This window comes from Halichondria panicea, chromosome 9, assembly GCF_963675165.1.
Source record: "Halichondria panicea chromosome 9, odHalPani1.1, whole genome shotgun sequence".
In the NCBI taxonomy this organism is placed as follows: domain Eukaryota; kingdom Metazoa; phylum Porifera; class Demospongiae; order Suberitida; family Halichondriidae; genus Halichondria; species Halichondria panicea.
This window is the reverse complement of record NC_087385.1, coordinates 1,928,817-1,947,699: the sequence shown is the minus strand read 5'-3', so window position 1 is coordinate 1,947,699 and position 18,883 is coordinate 1,928,817. Positions and strand designations below refer to the sequence as shown.

Genomic DNA, 18,883 nt, shown 5'->3' with positions numbered 1-18,883 from the left:
AAGCGCTTTGTAATCCAGGTTGTAGTCGTTTGGAAACCCTGTGCAGAATGTCCTGGAGATGGCTGTACTTGGAGTAAATGCTGGGCAAGAAACTTACTTACTTACTCACTTACTTACTTACTTAGTCAGTCAGACAAAGAGCGGTGAAACGTCGAAATAGTGCAATTTTTAAAATGAAAATATTCATTCATTAAAATGTTTATGGATTATGAAATGAGAGATACAAAGAGAGAAAAGGCTAAATAAACTATCTGTTCAGCCAGTTTCTTGATGTGGCCTTTCCCTGCAGAGATAGAACAGTTTGAACATGAGTCAAAATAATTGAAATATTGCTAAACACGGGCAAACCCACTGCCAATCCTATGTAAAACCTACTGGTTTTACTAATCTATGAATAAATTGAACATAAATCAAATTAATAAAGTGAACATGAAAGTAAGTGAAGTAAAAACGAGACCAAGTCCACTGCATGTTTAGATGGCTTACATGTGTAAGGTTCAGCCATTGCATGCAGCTTTATCGCACAGTCGATGTTTTGCAAGGGTCTTATACTTCTTTAACATAATTACATAATTAATTAAAACCTGGATGAATAGGAGCAATACACTAGATGTATTGAATTTCTTAGTTCTCAGGTTCTGGAAAAGATGCCTCCTATACCTCCTACCTACTTCGCATTCTCGAATATAAGAGTATAGAGCTCTGCTATTGACCCGATGAGCGTATGCGCTAATAATCCAGTTTCTACGGTACTACGATCGGCAAAAGACAAAGTAGATGTACCTAGAAGCCGGAGACAAAGTGTTACTTTTGTTATCATCCAGCACGAAGAATTTGTCAGCAAAATGACAGGGACCTTATAGAGTCACAAAACGAGTTGGAACGGTGAACTTTGAGATTGAAATGCCAGAAAAACGAGACCAAGACATCATATATTCTGCGTGAACCATTTGAGTAAATTAATGGTAAGAACGACCATATCAAGTGAATGCTGCACATGTTATAGAGGACGGAGATTGAATAGAGGAATACACACCTGGACCGATGGTGAAGACAAGGTTCAATTTGGAGATCAAGTTAACTGCATGAAGATAGAAAGAAAGCAAGTTTTGTCAAGATTTCCCCAAGTAGTCAAGGAAGGATGAAAGATAACTGATCGAATCAGAACAATATTTTGTATAATTATAATACCAGTTCGACAGAAACCTTATCGAATTCCTCAGGCCTACCGAGAAGAAGTCAACAAAGAACTTGACGACCTGGAGCGAAGTGGAATTATTTAGAGTTTTTTTTTCTGAACTTCCCCGGTGACAAAGAAAGAGGTGTACGTATCTGTGTGGACTATTGTCAGCTCAATCAATAAATTTTACGCATATCCGATGCCACGGATCGAGGACCAGATTGGAAATTCCGAGTATATCACAACCCTATACATCTGGCCAAGGATATTGGTAAGTACCCATGCATCCGGAGGACCTGCTTTTACCATTCCTAAAGGTTTATACCAGTTTACAACTATGACGTTTGCCTAGCTACGTTTGGAGACTAGTTGAGAGATACTGAATCGTTTGCCGGAGTTATCTTGACAATGTTGTGATTCAGAGCACAAGTTGGAGAGACCACCTCGAGCACGTAGCGGAAATGTTTGGACGATTAGAAGAAGCTGGATTGACGATCAAAGTGTACTTTCGCTGTAGCAAACTATGCTTCAATTGCCGACCGCTATAACTGAACCGACAAAGAGGAAGTATATATAGGCAATTGGTTGATCCTCATTTTCTCTTTGGATAAAAACAGCTCCAACGTAGAATCCCGAAGCATCTGTCTGAAAAATAAATGTCCCAGCAAAATCAGAGTGGAGCGGCTGCACTCCTCAGTGCAGCAGTACAAATCCTATATAAGCGTGTCCACCGGCTACCCGTCAGAACGGGTGCCGGGCCATGCCCAGCTACACCCGTGGTGCTTTCATTGTCACTGGGGGAACTTATCAGCACTTGTGTTCAGTCAATAGATCAGTTGCATGTAAGAGCTAAAGAGCTTTTAATTGCTGTGATGTCACGGCTAGATGCCGTCGTGGACAAGTCATTATGAATTGAGACTTTACACGTGCACTGTGCGCATGCTATTTAATGTATCGCAATAGAAACAAGAATCTGCAGTTTTCCAGATGCAAGGTAGTGTTTGTTGCAAGTTAGTGTTTGTTGCAAGTGTTCAGTTCTAGACAAAAGAGGCAGTATTACAGGACATAAAATAATTGTCTTTTTAGGATGTGAAGCAAAAAGCTCGTGAAAAAATACAAGTCATCCCCTCAACCAGATCCTATAAACACCCCCTCTTAACAATGTAACAAAAAAGATATCTCGTAAGGTGCTACCGTCGTGTGGGAGCTTAAAAATGGAGGAAAAGGTAGTAGAAGTTGTTGTAAAGCCAGGTTGGAAGGAAGGTACGAAGGAGATTAACATGCAGGAAGGATACCAGCAGACATTGTTTTCACAATGAAAGAAAAATCACACCACCATTTCATACGAGATGGAAATGACCTGAAATTAACTTTTTAAATGTTGCTTAAATGCGTTATGTGGTGTAACTGTAATTGTTCCTTGCATTGACAAGACAGTAAAAACTCTGGACATCAAATAAATTATGTTGACTTCAACAATGTCATGACATCCATATGACACGTAGAAACCTTACCAATTTCCATCACGTATTCTTTATTTTATGCTTGTGTGTTCACTAAGAATTATATAGTATACCCTCTGCGAATCCACTGACTTGTACAACATTCGATATTCCATAGAGAACAGCGTGCATGCATTTATATTATGCAAAAAACACATGCAGAGAATTCAATAAATAATTAATAATACATAACATTTTTATTGTCGTGAATAACCTATGGTACATCTAGTTTTTTATGCGGACATCATGAAGCCATCATCCTTTATTACACTGTCCGCAGTGTCTAATATCAGCTTAAACGAGCTTGAGGTACTCACTCATCTCTCTAGCTCAAGCTCTATATGTGATATCTATATGAAGCCTCAATTTCCCACCGCACAGAAGGGCCTGGAATTGAGGCTAAGCTATAGTAAGTAGGAGTGAGCGTGATGTGTTAATTTCCAATCCCTTTCCTTTACTTCTTTATCTATGTAAATATCATAGCATAAGTGTAAGCCTCGATTTGACGTCGCGGGTGGGAGTATATTTCTTTACGATTACCGTATAGCTGGTAATTTTCGTGGGGCAAAAATTTATATTTGTGGTTTTCAGAGTTGAAGCTCTGACCACGAATATTTTACTCATGAATGAAGCGACCTTGCCTATCTTTATCTGCAGTGCAAGCAGCAACCAACCACAATATTATCCATAAAGTAACTAAATTTGCTCAACCACAAATGTTTTGCGGCCCGAAAATTACCTGCTATACGGTATACGCCCAGTCCCCCTTAATAAGCCTAAACTTTTGGCAGAAAAGAGTGGGCGTATTTTCGCGATTGTACGGTAATACCGTTATTGTAGTTTACCTTGGGTGTATTCTGTTCATCAGCTTCAAAGAACAACTGCTCCAATGAGACCTTGCCTTTGTGCTGTGTACCCTTGAGTGTCAAATAGGCCACTACCGGGTCATTTCTCATCAGGTTGAGGTAAGACTGAGCCTTAACAAACAGTGGGCCGTGGGTTCCATCATATAGTTCACAGAGCACAATCAATTTTTCTTCACTCACGTACTCTCCGTCACTCATTGATTGTACCGTTAGAGCACACGCCTGAGAGGGGTCAATAATAGATGAAGCTACATGTATATATGCATGAATCGATAAATGTTTTTGCACAGTTGATACACTGCAGTAAAATCTTATTGCTCATTGGACATCAAAGGATTGTCCTATACTGTTGTAAATACAGCATACATATACATGCCCGGAAGCACGGAGCGTCTTACTACGCGGATTCTGTATCGTCTAGCTATGAACAAATCATGCATGCCATGTCAAACCGCTAAGTATACTGCTGACATTATTCCTTGTACTTAAGATAATAATATTAATTATTATTATATCAAACGCGTTATCAGTCACACATGTACAGAGCACTTAGCATATTACAAACAAAGAAATATGGTTAAGACAATAGTGAATCCGTAATACTATGCATAGTAAGATGCTCCATCCCCTCATGTGCATGCTCCTGGTAATATAAATATCACCCAGGATGCACACCGATTCAATCTAAAGCACCACCCACCACCCTATTACTGAATTTTAGCCTGCATCGCTTTTATAGGAAACTGGAATGCATTGATGCGTGGCGAATCCCAATGCAGTCAGATAGAATCTGATTGGTATAATGGTTCCTGAAATTATCCTTTAGATTATTACATCATGTCCTGGTTGCTGTACTGCACAATACAACTCTTGCATGCAATGAATAACCTACCGTATAGCAGGTAATTTTCAGGGTGGGCAAAACATTCGTGGTTAAGCAATACTGTATAGCGTGTAATTTTCGTGGGGCAATATATTCGTGGTTTCCGTGGTTGGAGGTCTGACCACGAATATTTTACCCACGAATGAAGCGACCTTGCCTACCTTTACCTACAGTGCAAGCTCCAACCACGAAAATATTACCCACGAAATGTCTCAATATTGCTGAACCACGAATATTTTGTCCCCCGAAAATTACCCGCTATACGGTACTTCGTGGATAATATTTTTCTGCTTGCACTGCAGGTAAAGGTAGGCAAGGTCACTTCATTCGTGGTCTGAGCTTCAACCACGAAAACCACAAATATTTTGCCCCACGAAAATTATCAGCTATATACGGTACATTTACTACATTATACTTGGAGGGCCCTCTGAATGTTAAATCATTCTATCGTATATAGGAGTGATGAAGGATACGGAATAGGATGTAGGTGGGGTTTCCTTAACACTAATTACCACCTAATATCATGTATATCTTTGTTACATAACACACTGTCAAGTCTCTATATCGAGATACTCAATTTAGTGCCAACCTGATAGTTCTCCCACATCCCAACTGATACATGTATATCCCCCATTTTGCGTACGAAGAACTCCACCACCCTGTCTTGTTGTTTCTTCCACTCTAGCAGCAGCGACTGGTTCCACAACTTCGACAACATCTCTATCAGAGCTGTCTTGCCCACCCCCGTCTCCCCCTCGATAATCACCGGGACGCCACATTCGTAGCGCTCGTGGATATTGAGCATCTTTATGGTGTAGTCGAGGGTGAGGACATAGGCAGAGTCATCAATGGCCACCAAGCGATTTTTCTCCAGCTGGATGTTGAGGGCTCGAGAGAGAAGACCATCCAGTATGTCTCGGGAGAATAAATCTCTGCCGTGTGCATTGTGATAAAACTGAATAGACTGAATGACTAGTATTATTACTAGGGTGTACACCACCCGGACCATGTGCATGACTAACTAAGGGACTCGCTTCGCTCGCCCCAATAATTATATAGAGGATAAACTGTTTACAAAGTGACCACAATAGACAGTTCACCATACACGCATGCACTATAAGTATACCAAATCACACGGCATACGCTCTATATATAGATCTTACGCCATGGATGGTATCTTGATACCAATCTTTCTGAACGCCTCCTTCTCTGACTCCGGCAGCTCCTCGGGATGAAGAGAGATGAGCCCAAAACTCGATCCACAGTCTTTGTAGTCGTAGATCAACTTAGGGGGGGGGGAGCGGGTTAGCAGATTATAGACATTACCATACATTACATAATTACAGGGCCTAACTGCATGGCGCGCACTATGAAAGGGTGGTAGTGTAAGTGCCAACAGGCTCTACACTGCACTCACTAGTGCATGGTCAAGCATGCACATGGTGCGAAATGCCTCGAGCTTACAAACATTACTATGTTAAGAAAGATGTGATTAGAGTCTATGTATTATTTAGAACACACCTAGCCAAGCTTAAGTGTTTTAATCTGCGTGCCGAGGATGGCCTCGAGGTGAACGTGGTGCTCGAGGCGCAGCCGAGTGCATTACGTAACCGAGAGGCCATCCGAGTGCACCAGCATTAAAACACGTGACTTGGCTAGGTGTGTTCTAAAGGATTTAGTGCTGTCACGTGAGCTCTAGCCTCGTGGCAGCTAGATCTAGCTACATTTTAAATCAGTTGCTGGTGGCTAGCTAGCTAGCTAGCTAGCTAGACGTAATAGCAAGTTTTAGTAGGTTTGTAGATCCAGTAACTGATGCAAAGGAGAAGGAGATACGATCTAAAGCTATCTGGACTGACTGAGCATGTTCTCGACTTATTTCTCCTGTTGACCAACAGTCCCGATCCCACTACTGGATATGCCTCCAGGTGATCTGGCTTACTGGATGGGAAACTTTGTGCGCAAACTATAATTTTATGGCAATGAGGATCTGGTTTGCTCTTTTGGAACGCTATGATATTCGAAGCACCTTTGATGAAACGACTACATGGATCTGATTTAGGTACAGGTACATCTTCGAAGCAAGCTGAGCCTATTTCTCCAGACGAAAAAGCGATGCTATGGTCAAGCCAGAAATTCGGTACACTTACTACACATGCATGAAACAAGTCGAAACAATAACATACAACTTTCTAATACTTTTCAGCCTTGCTTGTGTACATATTCAATCTGCTTGTATTATTATTATAATTATGACGACATTCAGATTCATATTATGATTGTTTGATAAAAAGTGTGTATTAATAAATCAATTTAAAGCACACTTAAGTGTGGATTAAGTTATTTAATCCATGGTCACCTGACTACTTTTAGATAAGCTGATTGGCTGGAGATCATGTGATCAGCACTAAAGTCTTATAGGGAAGAATGAGACATAAATTAGTGTGATATTTCATTCTGGCAATGATGCATGGAACGGTTTTCTGAAAAGACTGTCACTTTAGCTGAGAAAGAAGTTTTAGTTTGTATATTCAGGGGTCAAAATCCAAGAGAACGTGGCTATAAGCCTATGTAGCTAAGAGGCTGTTAGTTTTCGTCGCATTGCAACTGTGAGCAGTTACAGCTGGAATAGACATGCACACACACACACACACACACACACACACACACACACACACACATCGTCTGTGTGTCTGCTTTACTGTATCCCACATGCGGCTACCCCTAGAGGCATAATTACATGTACGTGTGATCAATATTTGACTATTGTCGTGGCTCTTACCTGTTGATGGGGTTTCATAGACCAGTTGTCTTTGATTTTGGGGTCACAGAAATCGCTGACTTCCTTAAGCATGGTTTTCATGAGGGTGGAGCCAAGTTGCTGGGTGCTGGTGGTGACCTTCTGCCCCTGCTCGTTAACCAGGTACTCCCCAATCCCTGGGTTGAAGTTGAATGCCGGAAGACTGTCGAGGAACTCACAACGACGCTTCATGTACCTACAGTGTAGGGTGTGGAAGGGGTCACACTAGGAGAGAAACTACAATGTACATATATTGAATTAGAAATATCCTTATTTTATAACGCATACACAGTACTATACTAAAGTCTATTTGCGTTGAGTTCGACCCCGGAAGTTATGTGGTCAATTATGGCTTCATTTATGCTTTATGTAGTGGACAAAGTATGCCTCCATGGGACTTCTACATGGAAAATACTAACTTTTAGCTGGTTGAAACTTACCAGCTCTACAGCATATAGATATAGAAGCACTTTTTAACAAGGAATCCAATGGTATATGAATTTCAGTAAAGTACGACAAAGTTATGACAACTTTATGAAGGTCAAACTCAACACAAATAGACTTTAGTTATGAGTTATGTAAACACTTCACAACGTAGACTAAAGTCTATTTGTGTTGAGCACTTTCCATGTAGAAGTCCCAGGATACTTGTCCACCACATATAGCATAAATGAAGCCATAATTGACCACATAACTTCATGATGTTTAAGGTAGTTACCGTATATCTTCTAATTTATCGGACACTTCTAATTACCCGGACACTCTTTTGGGCAATTTTCGCTGTTCTAAATACAACGGACACTCTGTACTTTAATTTTACATTTGTTCTAAATATCCGGACAACATGCAGCTCTGCTGTAAAATTTTAGGCAGGCTAGACTGACTGCACTGGCCGGCTAGCATGTACTGTACGTAGCTAGATCTAGCTAGTAACTTGCATATATAGTTAGTGCAACAGTTACTGTGTCAATTTATCAAGTTTCTTGACATCTGCTATGTCTCCAGTACAAATCAGGAGGCATGGGACATGTAGTCCTCCTTGTGTCAGGTCTCTTGAGAATTCTCTATTCCTTGTTATCCTTGCTTTAATTGTTCCACCTCTTCTGATAAAATGCCAAAAGGCTCTGGAATGCGTCCTAGGAAGATGGCCTACAACAAGACCTCCTTTAATAACAGCAACTGCAAAGGAATCATTGGGGCTGTTCTCCTCAGCAGATGTCTCCAGCTCCTCTCCAATGCTTGGCAACCAGATTGTTTTGTATATATGATGGCCTCTAACAGCTGAATTCAAACTGAAACAACAATTTAGAGTTAATGTTCTTGCTATTCTCTCTTTGGTTTCCTAGAAACAGGTCTATCACATTGAAATCAGTTATCACAATAATCAATAATATTATCTGTTTTGACGTGATGATAAAAATATATGTACGTATGGCATGGTACAAACTTAATGCTCCATGTCAATGTCTTCACTCTCGTCTTGTACACATCCACTGAGCACTTGTGCAAATGGATCATCGTCCTATTCCTCCAAAGCTCCAAATTCTGCCTCAAGAGCTTTCGTAGCCTTGTTTTTTGCTTCCTGCAGAATCGCGTTGCTTATTTGCGATCCTGAAATTCCTGTCACAGCAAAGGACTTACGGATTAAATCAGTCTGTAGCTTAAGATGAAGATATCCTCGGGCAACCCATCTTCCAACATCTTCACGCTTTGCAGTTTTGATTTTCATTTTGGGATCCTTGAGTTGTGCAGGGGTTAGAGAAAGTGACCTCGCTTTTATGTAGTCACCCCAGTTGCTTCGAAGAACCTGCTTGAAGGGCTTATTAATAGACACGTCAAGGGGTTGCAACTTTGAAGTACAACCCCCTGGAATGATGATGGTGGTTGAGCGATACGTTCTGAGAGATTCTTCTACCTCGGCTGTCAAATGGGCACTGAAGCTGTCCCATGCACACAAGTAAAGATTTCACAGCTTCACCACCAATTTTTAGCACATAGGGGTACCAGATTTTCTCAAGGTACACATGCATCACTTTGGTATCCATCCAACCCTTTTCCTGGCGTACAGCTACCATTCCTTCAAGTAATTCCATTTCGATAATTTTTCCTGTCGGACAGCCCTTGAAAATGATCAAAGGAGGAAGCATGTTGCCATCAGCTGTAACTGTCAAAACAACAGTTAAGTGCCTCTTCTCAGCTCCTGTGGATCGAATAACACACTGCTTAACACCAACTTTATCGATGCTTTTTGATGCCACAATATCGAAATATGCTGGTGTTTCATCCATGTTTCCTGAATGAAAGACACCAGTACGTAATCATGATAGGATATCTAAACTTAAAATACTTGATGAGTTCTGTTACATACCAATGAGACACAAGTAATACTGCTGTCTTTTTTTGATTCTATCCAGTTGAAGATAGAATTTCTCAACTTTCTCTTCAAGCTGAGGAGGTAGCTTCTGTGCGATAGATGTCCTGGCCCGCAAGGTAAGGTGGTGGCGCTTGAAAAATTTGGAGAGCCATCCTGAACTTGACTTGAAAGTGGGGTTGTGTGGTGTGACCAGTTCAGCAGCCTTGTTACGGACATCTTGACAAGACACTGGAAGATGTAGATCCCTCATCTCCAAGATCCACGTCATAATGGATTCATCAATGGACTTGTTGTAAGCAAGAGGCCTCCCTGCTCCAGATTTGTTCCTGCCACGTTGAGTGCATGGCTCAGATCTCTTGATAGTTTGTGTATGAGGATTAGGGAACTGTCGCTTCTTCATATCTTGAACAGTGGCCGGATTTTGGGATGTTAAATTTTTTACTGGCCTCACGCACAGTGGCACCAGGGAGCTTCAAAAACTCTAACATTTGTTTACAGTCGGCTTCAGAGTATGTGGAACGGTGGCACTTCACAGAAATGGAGGCCTCATTCCAGTAGCTGGCTACTTCACTCTCGTAGCATTCAAAACTCTCACTGCTTCCAAGTGATTGCTCATACAGATATCATACTCTACAACTCGTCTCTTTCTGGGCCTACCAACTGGATTCTTTTCTGCAGGTCGTTTTGCTGGTGGAGCTGGGCGATGAGGAAACCGCAAACCTTCACTGCAAAAACACTTTTGTTATTGTGACACAGTTTGCTACCGGCACAAAATGTTATCTTGACAAAACGTTTGTCAATTTCCTGCAATTATTGTTATAACGACAAATCATAGTTTATTTAACTATTAATATAGTTTATCTAACTATTAATATTTGTTATTATAATGGCAGATTGTTATTTGAACACATGTGTTGTCATTTTGTCGAAGCGTTGTTGATCTCACATTTAGTGGAAGTTACCGTTCATTGTCAAATTAACATTAATGTGTGACAATAACAAATTATAAAGTTACAGCTAGAACTCTACTAAAAGATACGTGCAAGTTTGCATCACTGATTTCAACCTACTCAACCTATACTCGATTACCCTAGCTCGTAACAAATTGTCTATACTGAAACATCTCAGTTGCCCTGATGCTATATCTTTGCATGCTCATGTTCAATTGTGTATGTAGCAATTGGAGACTTGTGACTGGGCATGGTAAGTTACAGTGGCAGTGAAGAAGTCAGGAGCCTCCAGAGTCCTTCAGTGCAGTGCAGTGCAGGCAGCCTTCTCTCTATAGCCTCCTTCACAAGGCCTGGCCTGAAGAGCGGCCTGGGATCGAGCTTCTCTCTAGCCTCTAACTCTAGCTAGTCTCGAGGCCAGGAGAGTTTGGCCTCGAGACTATAATTAAGCTGGAACTATAGGTGTGGCATGAGGGGGCGTTCAGGAATAACAGGGCGGGGCCTCAAACATACTTAGCACATGGTAGATCTACTTGCAGCTGCACCAGACTGCAGCTGCTCATGCAGCTTTATACCGTCACTGACTGCATGCCTGTACCCCTGGCCCTGGGCTACCATGTTCCATGTACACCAGCTAGGATCTAGGAGTCAAGAGTCACCTGCATCTGCAGCTTGAAAGAAAAGACAATTGCAAGTTAGTCAGTGCTCATTGCTAAACTCAACTTATTGCCCAATACTCTCTTTCAGATTTTCTTAAAGAGTAGATAGTACCACCATCTCAAAGAAAAAAGTTAAGTTCCATTGCATGCTGTTGGCGCATGGCATGTACATGATCCCAAAACTCTCTGAATTCACAGTTTACAAATCACTGCTATACCGTATCGATATCGGCGTATAACTCCACCATGTACCAGCTTCAAAGAAAAAGGATTTAAGTTATGTTGCTCATTGCTAAATAAATGTGTTTACGTGTTTCTTCCAGCTGCAGATTTTACCGTACCTCGGCCCCACAATGTGTACCAGCTAGGAGTCTACTTAACCACCTTCATCGACTTCAAAGAAACGACTTGCAAGTTATGTCAGATTCCATAAAACTATATAGCTAGCAACTGTCCCTGGCCTGGTTTTGACCTTCATCTGTAGCATACTGATTTACGAGTTTGTGTCTTCATGCACTGGTTTCGACTGGTCAACTTCGTCCATGGGGTGATAGCTAGTATACTGATTTACGAGTTTGTGTGTATGTGTCCTCATGTGTCAGTTACACTGGTTTCGACTGGTCAACTTCGTCCATGGGGTGATAGCTAGCATACTGATTTACGAGTTTGTGTGTATGTGTCCTCACGTGTCAGTTACACTGGTTTCGACTGGTCAACTTCGTCCATGGGGTGATAGCTAGCATTGTAATTTACCAGTTTGTGTGTATGTGTCCTCATGCGTCAGTTACACTGGTTTCGACTGGTCAACTTCGTCCATGGGGTGATAGCTAGCATTGTAATTTACCAGTTTGTGTGTATGTGTCCTCATGCGTCAGTTACACTGGTTTCGACTGGTCAACTTCGTCCATGGAGTGATAGCTAGCATTGTAATTTACCAGTTTGTGTGTATGTGTCCTCATGTGTCAGTTACACTGGTTTCGACTGGTCAACTTCGTCCATGGGGTGATAGCTAGCATTGTAATTTACCAGTTTGTGTGTATGTGTCCTCACGTGTCAGTTACACTGGTTTCGACTGGTCAACTTCGTCCATGGGGTGATAGCTAGCATTGTAATTTACCAGTTTGTGTGTATGTGTCCTCATGCGTCAGTTACACTGGTTTTGACTGGTCAACTTCGTCCATGGGGTGATAGCTAGCATACTGATTTACGAGTTTGTGTGTATGTGTCCTCACGTGTCAGTTACACTGGTTTCGACTGGTCAACTTCGTCCATGGGGTGATAGCTAGCATTGTAATTTACCAGTTTGTGTGTATGTGTCCTCACGTGTCAGTTACACTGGTTTCGACTGGTCAACTTCGTCCATGGGGTGATAGCTAGCATTGTAATTTACCAGTTTGTGTGTATGTGTCCTCACGTGTCAGTTACACTGGTCAACTTCGTCCATGGGGGTGATAGCTTATACTATTTACATTTTGCACTACATATGTGTTGGTAACTATAGTGACTTCAATCTTTTGTTCTGTAGGGGCTTATTGTGACGAAAATGATGTGAGGGATGTAGCTAAGTGATGAACACTAAAAACAATTTACTGACAGAAGAAATTATTGTGCTGCATGTCATGTGATCCAGTGATCTTATTCTATCATAAACTCATTGTTCTAATACCGTTTGACCTTCTGCATGTGCGTACGTGCACGAGAAAACAACTAATTAAATGACAAAGGTATAGTGTTAATTTAACAAAGAAATTCACTTTATAGCAGTGTTAATTCAGCATTCACTTTGCTATTTTGACATAGAAGTACAATAAATTGGTGAAATTCAGATGACATAATACTTTGTTGTTTTGACATAATTTCTTTGCTTGAATGACAAAACATTGTAGGTTGTTTTACCTTTGTCATTCTAACAAATATTATTCTGTCATGTGAGATTCATCACCGGGACAAACTTTTGTTTGTTAAATTAACAAAAGTGTTTTTGCAGTGTTGCTGGCAAAACTGTAGAATTGATACTTGAGACTTAGGAACACTGGCTGGCTGGCATGTAGTGAAGAAATTGTGGAGAGACATCTGTTCAGTTTGTTGCCAGTATTAACTACTATACTGTGCATGGGCAAGTCTTTGCTAAGCTCCCATGCAGCTGCAAAGCGCATGCGCATGACTGTTCTAATTATTCCGGACATCTCACGTGTGCTATAAAAATATATTCCAATTATGCCCGGACAATTTCCAAAATAATTATTTTTTGCTGTCCGATAAATTAGAAGATATACGGTAAACAAGGTTAATCGAGGTACTCCGCTTGCCCCGCCTACTGTATTATGTACTGCCCAGCATCTACGCGCATGTGCAATTATCTCTACACCTCGTGCTTGATTATAGCTATCTGAGTTAAAGCCCCACACCCAACCCTCCCTTGGTTTCTATACACTTCTCTGCATGTCGTTACGACATGACTGAGCCGTGGCTATGACTGTTGGCTAGGCCACATCTTTACCCCCAAGTATTTAATTAGGGGAGCAACATAATTATTAGAAACGCTTAATCATTATCTAATTAGCGAGGTTGCACCCCTATAATTAATTAGAGGGGCTTCCTAACCATAATAACGGCCTTCAGTCATAGTCTGGCTCACTCTCCAAGGAGCATTGCGGTAATGGGTAGCTGTACTCAACGCTTGCAGCAGTACCAAGACCGATATATAACTATGTAATGGTAATGGTATCTAGTCGGGTGCATGGCTTGCATATTTATTACTCGGTGTACTGTAGATTAACGAGGTTGAACTCAATGCAAATAGAATTTAACACCATGCATGCACGTATATAGGTCATGCAAGATAGTTGTATTAGCAGCACAGATGACGTTATAAAGTAGTTATTGCTGATTATGTAATCATTTCAAAATTCAAGGATCATTTACCTAATGGACCAATCAAATTGCAGGATTCTACTCTACTGCATTGGGATTCAACATGCATCAATGCACTACAGTGCGTTAAACAAACTGTAATAGGCTGGTGTGGTGTGGTGTGGTGTAGTTGAATCGGACTGTATCCTGGTAATATCAATATCAAACTAAACAAACATTTGTAATGTGAAACGTTGCTGGATCTTAGCTTAGTGGTAATCGGGGTTCTGTGGCAACATTGTGGCAGACTTTGGTGAGAAGTGAATTAAGCAGTCAAGTCACGTAGCTCGTTATATCATAGTTGCCATGTGATTGCTGTCAAGCAGATTTTCGTATAGTTAAGAAAAGTGGAGCCTGAGAGGTTTGAAAGCAAACGTAATTCTGAGAAAAACGCCCATGGTCTGGGTTGTATAGTCGACTATATAGAGGCTGTATCTGAACATGTCTGTACAAGGAGGAAATGCTTTCCAAGAATTTTACTTACTTACTTAGTCAGTCAGACGAAATGCGGTGAAATATGAAAATAGTGCAATTTTTCAAATATAAATTGTAGTGTAAGTGTAACATCACATACAAATAAAAGGCCAGTGGCGAATCCAGACAGGTTCCATAGGTTCCATGGACCCCCCTTTCACACAAGAACACACAGATCAACTAATACCGAGCTAGCACCTCAGCTTGAATGATAGTGATCTGTAGTTACTATAGGCTGATGTCATGCAATTGATATGTGGGCAGGGCTCTCTAATGTGCATGCTTATAGGAAAATTGATGTTTTTAACAACAATCATGGTCGATCATTACCCACTCTTTGAGTTTTGCATGCAGCAAAATATAGTGTGTGGGGGTAATGCAAAAACATTCATCATGATATAATGTGTGTAGCTTTGCACCTGCATCAGCACCCGCAGTGCAAGGCAAACACCTGGGTGGGCATAATTTGGAAACAAAACAACCATTTTCAAAATTAAGCCCATCCTACCTATAGCTTTTATGTAGCATGCAATTAGGGTGGGCGTAATCTCTGTAGATTACGGTACAGTCCTTTGATGTCTCAGTGACTACAATGAGCAATAACTCCTATTTACATGCATGTGTACATGCACGTATGCTGCATGATTATGTACACAACAACGACATACTTGACGAAGAGCCTCTGAGTGATTTTGGTGGAACGGATATGATCAGGCATGTACTTGTGAAGCAGCTTCTGGCACTGATGAGGAAGAATGTTGGGGTCCTCACTGAATTTGACTAGCCGACCGCCTGAGGGCAGGGGGAAACATAATACGTGCAATGAGTCACACATAAAAACTGAGCACCACATGCACTCATCTCCACCAGTGCATGCATGCAGGGATGTAGCCAGGGGAAGTGCTAGAGGTGCTTGAGCACCCCTATCCAGCCTGAGTCTAGTATAGAAATGTAAATGAATAGTCTAGTTGAGCACCCCCTTCTCTTCCAGATCTTGCTGCAGTTAGCTATAGCTAGTAGGCAAGTAGCCTCGATTCCAGGCCGCATTAAAATACGGCCTGGTACCTATTGCATGGGTGATAGTGCATGAGCTTCAAAAACCAGAATATGGGTAATCGTACTACAAACGTAAAAGTTAAACCTTAGTAAATTATACCGTAAATTAGCGTTTATTTGGAATATGTTCGATTCTGTAATACTTTATCTCCATGACTGAGTTCCGTGAAGCTGTGGCTTATGCCATCTATTGCGTTGGTCTAGAAGGCTTGAACACTAGTTTGGAGGCTCTCATCTACGTCTACGATGGTCCTATAGCTGGGTTGTCTTCGCAAGTAGCAGTTAAGAGGCACCATACACTTCCCATGCATAGCCTGTACAGACCCAAGGTATAAGACATCCTGACCATACAGAGGTAGATGAGAGCCTCTTCCGGCTTCAGACTAGTGTGAAAGCCTTCTGGAACAACGTAATAGAGAGCTAAGCTGATGTACATAGATAGAAAATAGATGAAAAGAGGATTACCCAGATTCTGGAGAATAAACTAATGCATGCGCACTATTACCATGCAATAGGCATCAGGCCGTATTTTAATCGGCCTGGAAGTAGGCAAGCAAAACGATTTCTAAACTGTGAGCTATTTATTCTGGCTTAAATCTGTAGACTATAGTTTTATTTCGTAACTAAAATAGCTTCTCCATGCAACTATAAGAAGATTGGGCCACGCTCAACTAGCCAGATAAGTTAGTTATGACTTCATATAAGAGGTGTGGCTTTTGGTAAACCAAATTTTGGTGCTGTGCGGCTAAAAACGGGTGTGAACAGTATAATAGCATGCACCTCCTTCCCCAAAATCCTGGCTACACCTTGTGCACACTCACAATAGAGCCTGTCAATGCCTATTATCCCTCCTGTATCGTATGCCTGCAGATACTTGCACACCAGCTGCACATCATTGTCCACACTGTACGGCTTCTCTGAGAGGATAAAGTACTGTTCGCCTAGCAACCCCAGAGTCGGCACCTCCTCCCGGAACTGTTTGAGTGCGGAATTCATGTCTCCTTCTCTGGACGGAACCTATGAGGGGTGAGTGGGTGTATACTAAATATTGTCGTGTGCTTATACAACTATGCCTCAGTGCGTGTGGATGCGCATTGGACGTGTGTGTATTCAATTGTACTACTAATCCAACGTTTGCAATGTGATAGGATTGGCCAGGAAAAGCACAAAAAAGCGTAGAAACAAGAAATTCGGCGAGTGCATAACTCCAATCTGTTACAACGTCATTCACATATACATTTTGCAAAAATGCTTTTTTGTGTTTTTTCGCGGTAGTTTTTTCATGCTATTTGGTAAATACATTTTTGGTGTGACATAATGACCATGCTGATAATGTTCCCTATAATAATCCATCCATGCGTGGTGACATGGAAGTGATATTGTGGATGGAAGCTTGGATCACAGTCTCCTAACGAGTGCTGCAAGCTGCGCTGTGTTAATGCGTCTCGCCATGTTTGCTTTCACATTGTACTGATTGTAGTGCTTACGTGGACCTTATGAAAATTATTATTCTGTCTTGATCTCACCATAGATCTATGATCTCAAACACGTGGGATTGAATGTGCATGCGCAGAAAAAGGGGGATATCCTCAGGGTTCTATCTAGTGGGGGGGCAGGGGGGAAGCTTCCCCCCCAAACTACCCAACTTCCCCCCCAAACTATCCAACTTCCCCCCCAAACCTTCCACCTTATTTGGCTCAAATTGCGTCTCTGGCCATCTAGAATAAAAAATTTTCCGGGGGAGGACCCCTGGACCCCCCTTTCAGCCTACGGCTCGTGCTTTGCACTCGCCGTAGGCTTCCCCCCACAAAATATCTTCCCCCCCAAAATATTTCTTCTAGATAGAACCCTGATCCTATAGACTCACTAGCCAGCCCTTCCTCGGGGTAAGGGACTGGTGGATTGCCTATCTGAGAGTTGTGCCGTTACCTGAATCTGGTACTGACCAATCAGAGTGCAGTATCAATGTCATGTGACATTCTTACGCCCACGGTATCACTTAGTTTCTTTTGTGGTAGATTGCATGATATTATAATGGATCGGCAAGACTGTGCTAGTGCAGTGTGCAAAATTAAGACAGCAAGCTTATAACAATCAAGCTGCAGATAAATCCTCCAGTGACTGTAGATGATTTGAACCATTTATCTTACAGTTACGTTGGAAAAGATCTTTCCAGACTGAGAGTATGTGGGGATGGAAAGGGCTTGACGGTCAATTACGGATGAACATGTTTAACACCGTATAGCAGGTATATTTCGAGGGTATAAATTTTCGCGGAAATGCCTTTAGAAAGGTTTTCATGGATTTAATTTTCGTGAAATAGCAACCTTTTTGTTGCATGCGATATTAAATTCGTGGTTATAAATGTTTGCGGTACATGCTTAATTCACAAAAACCACGAACATATCTACATACACTATACTAGCCAAATCGTGCTCATTGTACTATGATTGTACGTACAAGTCTGCTACTGGTATCTCACATTCCAATGATTGATTACATCACTGCAATGAGTCTATATGGTACTGTACAGATGTGCTTTCGAAGTGCAGTGTGTTGCAAGAGCATGGAGGCCTATGCCTATAGCGTCTAAGGTAGATATAGCCATGCAGTGCATAAATCTATAGCATAAAAATAGCATGATGAGAATGCATGGAGAGTTGAAGAAAGGGAGGTTGTACTGCACTGTGTATAGATTACGGTGTGTTACAGACGCCCATCACCATGTGACGTTGCTGTGTGCTGTCATTTAGAGATGGCGGAATTACGTCTACAGGTAAGAAAGTGGAGCCTGAGAAGTCATCTGCTACGTGAAAGCGAACGAAAAAGCCCATGGTCCGGATTGTAGTTGACTAGATGCTGTATGATTATCCAGAATCTTCTGAACAATGAGAAAATGCTTTCCAAGAAATTTACTTAGTATTACTCAGTCAGACGAAACGCGGTGAAATGTGAAAATAGTAATGTATGCATGTGAATATTCGTGTACTGCAATAATTATCACACATTTTTGAGCACCCACCAGACCTCACTGTAGGTAGCAAGAAAATTATTTAAGGGGTGCTCAAACCTTAAAAGTGCAGAAACCCCGGTTAAAGGGGATCCCTTCCAGGGAACCCTTGTTGCAAGTGCAAGGGAACCCATTAATTTTATGACGCCTTAATTGGCAAGTAAAGAGTTAAGTATTATTTAGAACACACCTAGCCAAGATTAAGTGTTTTAATCTGCGTGC

General features: G+C 41.5%; 1 protein-coding gene across 3 annotated transcripts in view; it reads right to left on the bottom strand.

Annotated features, from left to right (window-relative positions):
* Nucleotides 1-18,883, bottom strand: part of LOC135341069 (uncharacterized) — a 121,811-nt gene that overhangs the window by 72,747 nt on the left and 30,181 nt on the right. For all 3 annotated transcript variants that reach the window (XM_064537543.1, XM_064537542.1, XM_064537544.1), the window contains exons 23-28: nt 16,473-16,668; nt 15,264-15,387; nt 7,211-7,424; nt 5,595-5,716; nt 5,021-5,363; nt 3,528-3,770 (exon numbers count right to left, since the gene is read on the bottom strand). In XM_064537543.1, coding sequence (XP_064393613.1) covers nt 3,528-3,770; nt 5,021-5,363; nt 5,595-5,716; nt 7,211-7,424; nt 15,264-15,387; nt 16,473-16,668 — 1,242 coding nt within the window. The remainder of the gene's footprint in view (nt 1-3,527; nt 3,771-5,020; nt 5,364-5,594; nt 5,717-7,210; nt 7,425-15,263; nt 15,388-16,472; nt 16,669-18,883) is intronic.